A 9,121-nucleotide genomic window follows, 5' to 3' on the forward strand; every position below is an offset into this window, starting at 1 on the left:
TAGGGCATCTAATCACTTGGAATTAGAGTTATGAACGGCTGTGAGCCACCATGAAGGTGCTGGGAACTGAATCCAGGTGCTCTGTAAGAGCAGGAAGTGTTCTTACCCACTGTGCTAGTATCTATCCATCCCTAAAACATAAATTCTTTTATCATGGTATAAAGGTCCTTCATGACCAAATACACACCTTTATTTTATCCTGATCTTTTACTATTCTGAACATATTGCAGACACTAATTTACTTATTTAAAACTCTGCATCCAGGACCATTATTAATGAAGGAAATAAATTCAATAGCCATTTGAGAAAACATAAACAAGCAAACAAACAAACTCTCTGCATGGTAGTGCAGGGAGTAGTGCTCAGGAGGCAGAGGTAGGTAGATTTCTATGAGTTTGAGGCCAGCCTGGTGTACATAGGAAGATCCAAGCCAACCATAGTGATAATCTGTGCAATAGATAAGATGATAGATGGATAGAGGAATAGATATGGGTGGACCAATAAGATGATTTACTTTGCATGTCATACTGTTTTGGATATATACTCTCACCTTATGCCGGAGGAATTGAGACAAGGTCTCACACTGTAGCTCAGACTCATCTAGAATTCATTATAACCATGTTGAGCTTGGACTTCCACAATCTCCACCCTTAGCCCTCCCATACCCTGGGATAACAGGATTTCATGAATGAACCATCATACCCAGTTAACCCTTGTCTTTAAATATCATTTAATATTTCACTCTTAGAAATTTTTATGATATTCCCACCCTACATTAACAGTATCCTTTATTTTTGGACCAAATAACATAGGGCATGATGCATGCTTATGTTATAGCATGTACCAACTGCATCATTAAATGCCTGTCTTCCTTACCAGCTTATGAGTACCTTGAAAGAAGCTAACTCTTCCATTTCTATGTCTCAAATGATATATAATATAGTTTATTCAATTATTACTATGTAATAGTTTCTAAAATACTCATAAATCTTAAGACCAATTTATATAGCAATGACAATGTATTTATAATGATTTAGACTGTAAAGTACTTTCCAATACACAGTTCCACGGGTTTTCAGAGATGTCTTGTGTGATCATACAGATATCATCTCCATTTCATCAATGAGGTAATATATTCAGAGTTGTTAATTAGCTTCTTAAAGTGCAGAGCCATGGTTCAAACTAGGTCTAAATGATGCTCCAGTATCACATCTTTATAACAACACAATGACAAGTTTCATGTGACCTAAGGGATAATTAAAAGGCTCCTCAGTTGTATACCTGTTTTGCCAGTACTCAGGAGGACCAAGAATTCAAGGCCAGTCTAAGCTCAATAAGAGTCTATCTCAAAAAAACAAAAAAAAAAAATCTATCTCAAAAACCATAAACCAAACTAAACCAAACCAAATAGGCTTTTCATCAATCTACGGTAGCTACATGATCTAAAGAAAGATTCAGGAAATAAAATAGCACTGTTCTTAAAATTTCAAAGTATTTGATGGGTCTCTTCAATTGTGGTTATTATATCCCATCCTCAAATTGTTTCCTTCACTGCTATTTTTATTATGGTATACTATTGCCCACCACCCAGATTTTTAAAAAAAAAATTCTGTATTTTTTAACCCTTTATGGATTTTAGGCTTTTTTAGATTTATTACTTCTATATTTTTAAATGTTTTTAGATTTATTATAGATGTACGAGTATTTTACCTGCATTATGTAATTCTGCTGTATGCATGCCTGTGCCCATGGAGATCAGAAAAGAGTATCAAGATTCCTGGAACTGGAGTTATAGATGGTTGTTAACCACAAAATTGGTGCCGAGAACTGAGAGTCTTCTCCAAAAGCAACAAGTAACAAGTATTCTTAACCACCGAGCCATCTCTCTAGCCATATTCTTATTTTATAAAAATAAATATGATCCTGAGTATGTGTATGTGCACTGCACCACATGAAGCTAAAAGAGGGCTTCACAATCACTGCAACTGGAGTTACAGGTGGTTGTTACGCCATCAGACTTAAGGCTGTAAGTGCAGCGAAAGGAACTCAGTTTCTTTGCATGATAAAGGCTATTAATCATTGAGTGGCTTCTATAATGACTCCAAGTCTTTTTGACTATTCAAATTCTTGCAGTTTTTTTTTTACATCTGCACTACTGAATTTTCTTTTTCTTTTTTTAAAAGATTTATTATTATATGTAAGTACACTGTAGCTGTCTTCAGACACCAGAAGAGGACACCAGATCTCATTACGGATGGTTGTGAGCCACCATGTGGTTGCTGGGATTTGAACTCAGGACCTTTGGAAGAGCAGTCAGTGCTCTTAACCACTGAGTCATCTCTCCAGCCCTCTGAATTTTCTTTTAACTGCATTGTGTCAACATTACTTCAATTCTTCTAATTTCTATTAGAAAACTTTAATTCTACTATTCAGCAATAAAACAAAGCACAGCTAATTTCCAGGCTCAAAATTTTAGGTAGTTTTATTTTTGTTTAAGTTTTCCTTGTTTAAGTAGTCTCTCCTATTTAGTTCAGGCTTAAGAGCACTCCTGTATCTCCCTCCCAAATGCTGGGATTAAATGTGTATACTATATGACTGGAAATAGTTTCTTACTGAATAAAAGAAAAAAACAGTTCTCTCCTTTCACTATGGGTTCTAGATTCAAACCTGGGCCATCAAGCTTACACACAAAGTGCTTTTATTTCCACAGGCACTTCACTGAGTGAGATATTTTTCAGTATCCTGAATCTTTAAGGTCCTTTCCAATGAAGTCTGACCAGTCTCAGTCTTTTACAAGTAATTCCAATCTGTACTTCCACTATAACTGTTCAACTGAATTTCCTTAAAGCACATTTAGTCTTACTATCCCTCAGACAGTGTTGTTGATCTGTTTCATTCCCATTCCCCATCATTTATCCAATATGTATCTACCTCTTACTATTATTAAGCATAATCAGACACATTTTTTCTTTCCCTTAATTGATGTTTTGGCCATCCCTCTCTTGAACTCCTCTACTAACATAACTAAACCTAAGTAAAGCTTCTGCCTCCTTTAATAATTGTTACATAAAATTTCATCAGTTAGCTTTCAAAATGTTAACAGATCACTATTCTACTTAAAAATCATCAAAAACAGTGAGTGATTCACAACAAGCCACATGCCTGGCTAGGCACTATAGTACACATTTTACATGCACTATTCTCATTAATATTCTACAAACTCTATAAAAAAAGACCGTATTAACTCTACCTTTGATGAGGAAACTAAGACTTAGAATGTTAAGAATTTGTCTACCTGAGGTTTATTCAGTGGCAGAGCTAGTTTTCAAAGCCAGGAAGTCTAATTCTATCTACGGCTTGCATTCTTAATCATCCACAAGCTAGCCTGCTATAGCAAGCTAAAATTTCAGCTTTTTAACTTGGAACATAAAAGGTTCCTTTTCAACTTTATCTGCCATTCCTTTCCAAGATCCTTACATATAAACTACCAAACATTTCTTTCTTTCTTTCTTTCTTTCTTTCTTTCTTTCTTTCTTTCTTTCTTTCTTTCTTTTTCAAACTCTATACCCTTCTGTTTGTTTTCTCTATTCCATTCCTACTCATCTTTTAAGGGTACTTGTAAACATTAATCTCAGTGATGTTTTCTTTTAAATTGAGATTGTCATTTCCCTTATTATTCTTTTTGTTTGTTTGTTTTTCGAGACAGGGTTTCTCTGTGTAGCCCTGGCTGTCCTAGAACTCATTCTGTAGACCAGACTGGCCTCGAACTCAGAAATCCATCTGCCTCTGCCTCCCAAGTGCTGGGACTAAAAAGGCCTGTGCCACCACCGCCCAGCTCCCTTATTATTCTAATAGCACTTTGTTTCTAACTCATATTTATTCACAGTGTGACCACCATACTTCTCATGTTAAGAATGTATCTTAACTTTTATTTCTAAAGCCTCATATATCAGTTAAAACTGTAACTTACCTTTTATTTTAAAATGGAATCTCATGTATCACAGGCTAACTTCAAACTCAAACAAGATATCCTTGAACTCCTGATACTTCTGATTCAACTTCCTAAATACTGAGATGTATCACTATACCTGGTTTATGTGGTACTACAGATGAAACTCAGGGCTTCCTGCACACTAGGCAAGCACACTACCAACTAAGTTACTCCAATTCCTAGTAAAATGCCTGGTACAAAGTATGTACACAGTAAATGTTGCACATGTAAAGGACCCTACCTTCTTATTTCAATCCTAGACATTCAAGGTTTCTTTTCTCCTAAAAAAAAAAAAAAAAAAAAAAAAAAAAGCTCTTATTTATATATATATGCATATATATATATATATACACACATCTATATATAATAAAAAAAATGGGTGTGGTGGCACTCACTTTTAATCCTAGCACTAGGGAGGCAAAGACAGGCAGATGATCTGGCTTCAAGGCCAACCTGGTCATTGAAAGCCACAGAGTGAAATCCTGTCTTAGACCAGACATTACTACATCATTTGAACTGAGACAACTTCCTAGTTCTGCAATAATCACATTAATTACAACCACATTCATATTCAATGAAATCTGTTAACTTTTCATGACTTTTCCTAACTTTTCCTAACAATTTTTCATAACTTTTCCTAACAATTAAGACTTTAATTCTTGCCGGGCAGTGGTGGTGCATGCTTTTATTCCCAGCACTTGGGAGGCAGAGGCAGGTGGATTTCTGAGTTTGAGGCCACCCTGGTCTACAGAGTGAGTTCCAGGACAGCCAAAGCTACACAGAGAAACCCTGTCTCAAAAAAAAAAAAGACTTTAATTCTTTATTATATGTAAGTACACTGTAGCTGTCTTCAGACACCCCAGAAGAGGGCATCAGATCTCATTACAGATGGTTGTAAGCCACCATATGGTTGCTGGGATTTGAACTCAGGACCTTTGCAAGAGCAGTCAGTGCTCTTAACCACTGAGCCATCTCTCCAGCCCAAGACTTTAATTCTTATTCTGCCACTGTTCCCTACAAGGTAAGAAGCATACTGCAGGAATCTAATAGTTACTATTTTATATTTTTTTCTGTTTGTTTGTTTGGTTGGTTGGTTTCTGAGACAGAGTTTCTGTGTTGTCATGTCTGTCCTGGAACTCACTCTGTAGACCAGGCTGGCTGAAAACTCAAGAGATCCACCTTGCCTCTGCATCTCAAATGTTGAGATCAAAGGAGTACTTCACCACTGTCCCATTACCATTTTATAACTTTCATGTCCTAAAATAAATTATATATACAAAGACAATCAGCTTGATCATTTCAAATATAAATTTCTAAATATAAATTAACATTTTTATGATGAAATGAAGTCATATGATTGACACTAAAACACAACCTCATTTACTACTTCACGGTTCTTTTCAACAAATTTTCCCTTACAATTTTTGCTTATTCATTCAATAGCTCTGGCTTTCAGCTCTCTCCTGAGCAGCTGTATTTCCTTGACATTTTCTTTCTAACTTGCTACCATAGCCCTTTCTCTTTTCTTTCAAACACACGTTATAGTCTCTGTCCCTTTGTTTTCTCCAGAACACATGGTACTAAAAATTTATCTTAGTATGGTTAAAATTTTAACAGGGGTAAAAAGGAAAATTATTTTAAGGAGTTATCTTTAAACATAAGCCTATAAGACACTTGTAAACGAAACTAACATTCAAACTGCTTTTAAAATGTGAAATAAAAACATCTGTGAGCAACACTGAAATCAGCATGTGTATGAGTATTATGAATCATTTGCAAATATGTGATGAATTGCTTAATTCTAATAAAACTAAGGTACTGGAAATAGAATGGCAAAAAGAACTCTGACTTATAAGCTAAATAAATATGCCTGGCTATAAAAAAAATAAAATCAGTCTAAAACAAAATATGCTCTTTCAACATTTTGGTTCAATCTGGAAATGTGATAATTTATGATTAATAAAACCTAAAAAATTGGAGGGTAATCTTGAATATATAAGAAAATTGTTGGTAGCATGTACTCCTTGCACTAAGTGAAATGAAACCAGGTGATAAATTCAAGGGCATACTGCCTGGTGGCACATGCCTTTCATCCTACCACTCCTGAGGCAGAGGCAGGAAGTTAATTTTGAGGCCAGTCTGGTCTACATAGCAAGTTTCAGGCTAGCCAGAGCTACATAATGCACCTTGTCTTAAAAGATAAATAAGTAAAACAACAACACATAAGTAAAGCTCAGGTTTCATAAGTCCATGATACTTTTCTAGCTTTGCATATATGCAGCTTCATCAGATGATTGGGGAAACTGCCATTAGTATTGAGTACAAGTAGTGTTTTCTTCTTCGGAACTTTTTCTTTCTTGTCTTTAAATTTTAGGCTAAACGCTTCTATTCCAAAGACCTTTATTTATGGACATGTATTTTTTTTGATTGATTTTTTTATGTATATAGATGTTTTAGGCATCCATGTTACCATATGTATCACATATGTATAGTGTCCCATGAAGCCAGAAGAGGGTGTTATATCTTGTGTAATTGGAGTTACAGAAGGCTCTTAGCCATATGGGTGTTGGAAACCCAACTCAGATCCTTTGGAAGTGCAGGCAGTAAAGGCTCTTAACTGCTTAGCCATTTTAAGTCCACAGACATGTAGGTTTTTAAGAGAATATAGAATGTTTTGTTAATAGTCACTCTTAGAAAATACATATGTAAGTTTGAAAGATTTTAATACTATGGGTGTTTCATTCTTAAATGCGATGAGCCTGCTACTAAAAATTTAGTAGCAACTCTATTTCATGGTCATGGATATATTTAGATGTACACCTTTAATCCCAGCACTTGGGAGGCAGAGGCAGGTAGATTTCTGAGTTCAAGGCCAGCCTGGTCTACAGAGTTCCAGGACAGCCAGGGATATACAGAGAAACCCTGTCTCGAAAAACCAAAAAAAGAAAAAGAAGAAGGAGAAGAAGGAGGAGGAGGAGGAGGAGGAGGAGGAGGAGGAGGAGGAGGAGAAGGAGAAGAAGAAGAAGAAGAAGAAGAAGAAGAAGAAGAAGAAGAAGAAGAAGAAGAAGAAGAAGAGAGAAAGAAAGAAAGAAAGAAAGAAAGAAAGAAAGAAAGAAAGAAAGAAAAGAAAATGAAGAGGCAGGCAATGGTCTCTGTTTCAACCCCCACCTATAAAATTACAGAAATTGATAGGATCAACGCCTGATCCTGTCTCTTTCCTTAAAGGAAAAAAAAAATCCCAGTACAAGAAGCTCATCAACTATTAGTCCATTGTATTGTTTTTATATTTATTTAATGTATAGGAGTACACTGTCACTGTCTCCAGACACACCAGAAGAGGCATAAGGTCCCATTACAGATGGTTGTGAGCTACCATGTGGCTGCTAGGAACTGAATTCAGGACCTCTGGAAGAGCAGTCAGTGCTCTTAACCTCTGAGCCATCTCGCCAGACCTATTTAGTTCATTCTAATGCCTAACCCAACCACATAAACCTAGTTTCAAATATATGTCATATGAACCTAACGTGCAAACTGAAAACAGAAAACACACAGGTGGGCAGTAGTGGCACACACCTTTAATCCCCAAACTCTCAAGAGGCAGAGGCCAGCATATCTCCGAGTTCCAGGCCAGCCTGGCCAGCCTGGTCTACAGGCTAGGACAGTTCCAGGACAGCCAGGGCTACACAAAGAAGCCCTATCTCGAAAAACCAAAGCACATTCAAAAGCGAGCGCACGCACACGCGCGCGCGCGCGCGTGTACACACACACACACACACACACACACACACACACACACACACACACACGAGAAAAGAGTTTCTTGTTTTAAAGTATTTTAATGGCAAACCATGGTCACAATTCAAAACAAAGCTAGCAGTATTTAAACACTGCGCCAGTCTATAATTCAGACACTGAATTTGAAAATTAAAATAACTTTAAAAATAAACAATCTAAATAACGAAATCTCCATTTTGCAATTTCTGCTTATTGACTACACACTAAAGAAAAATAACTTCAGTTCTTACTAATATTCATAGTATTAGTGTGGTAGATGGGCTCTCTCTGAGAATTTGAACTTTTAAGGAACTCTCAACTGCCTCTCAATTTAAGTAAATCTGTTTATCTGTACACAAACGTCTGTTAACTCCTAGCTCAAAAGAATTTCACTTTTTCTTCTAAAGAGTATGCCGTGTGTTTAGAGGCGACTTGTAAAACCCTTTCTGTTAAGTGTGGACGGCGTTTAAAATAACTACCACTTCCTATACACGGGACTTCTTTTTCTTTTTTTTTCCTCCTGTCTGTAACATAGCTTTCTCCCCTGCCCTGCAGCTACGTCTGGGTTCCTAGGTCACGCCTGGATCCTTCACCCTAGTCCAGTCCCATACGGTTTTCCCAAATTCCGTGCGAGGTGGCCTCTGAGGGCCGAGTGCAAACCCCCTGCGGCTGGCGCTAGCTAGGCGTTGTCACCCGGGAGCAGGCGTGGGCCAGACCCCGGGCCGGCGAGTCCGACGGCGTGCGGCTAAGGGAACCCGGGGCCCCTCGGTGCGCCCGGGCAAGCCGGGAGTGCAGCTGTCGAGGAGCCGGAAGCTCGACGCAGGCGCTGCGCCGGTAACAGACAAAGCAGGAAAGAAAGGGGCTCCCTGCGGCGGGCGGCCCTAACTCCGCGCTAGCAACACCCGGCGCAGAACGCCCGCCCCGGCCTGCATGCAGGGCGAGCGAGAGACCGAGTAGCAGCCACCGCCTCGGCCCGACCCGGTCCGGCCCGGCCCAGCGGGGACCCGCCCAGGGGCCACTCCCCAAGGGAGGCAGCCAGTCACTCGCCCGCCCCGCCGGGCCCGCTCCAGAGGGGACGGACTCCCGCCCGCCCTCACACCGCGCCTCACGCCAGGCCCCCAGGGCTTCGGGTACCTCTCACCTTTGACGACGCGGTCGGCCCCGAGAGGGGGCGGCGGGGGCGGGGGAGGGGGCGGCGCGGCCCGGGCCGGCTCCGGGGCGGCCATGCTGGGCCCGGTGCTCGGCTAGGTGCCGGGCCGGGCGGGGTTGGGGGCGGGGGCGGCGGCTACCAGAGCCAAGCGGCGGGGCCGCCGGGGAACATGGCGGACCCTCTTTCCCTTCAGAGGGGCTAAGACC

The 9,121-nt window shown here is 39.7% G+C and overlaps 1 protein-coding gene across 8 annotated transcripts in view; it reads right to left on the reverse strand.

Moving 5' to 3' along the window:
* Ppp3cb (protein phosphatase 3 catalytic subunit beta) overlaps positions 1 to 9,121 on the reverse strand; it is a 50,678-nt gene extending 41,557 nt beyond the window's left edge. For 5 of the 8 annotated variants that reach the window (XM_031362090.1, XM_031362096.1, XM_031362089.1 and 2 more), the window contains exon 1: positions 8,907 to 9,103. In XM_031362090.1, coding sequence (XP_031217950.1) covers positions 8,907 to 8,991 — 85 coding nt within the window. In that variant the 5' untranslated portion in view covers positions 8,992 to 9,103. Of the gene's footprint in view, positions 1 to 8,906 lie in introns of all 8 variants that reach the window. The other 3 variants (XM_031362092.1, XM_031362095.1, XM_031362091.1) reach the window with 1 other exon arrangement.

The sequence above is a fragment of the Mastomys coucha genome, unplaced genomic scaffold, assembly GCF_008632895.1.
Source record: "Mastomys coucha isolate ucsf_1 unplaced genomic scaffold, UCSF_Mcou_1 pScaffold9, whole genome shotgun sequence".
Lineage (NCBI taxonomy): Eukaryota > Metazoa > Chordata > Mammalia > Rodentia > Muridae > Mastomys > Mastomys coucha.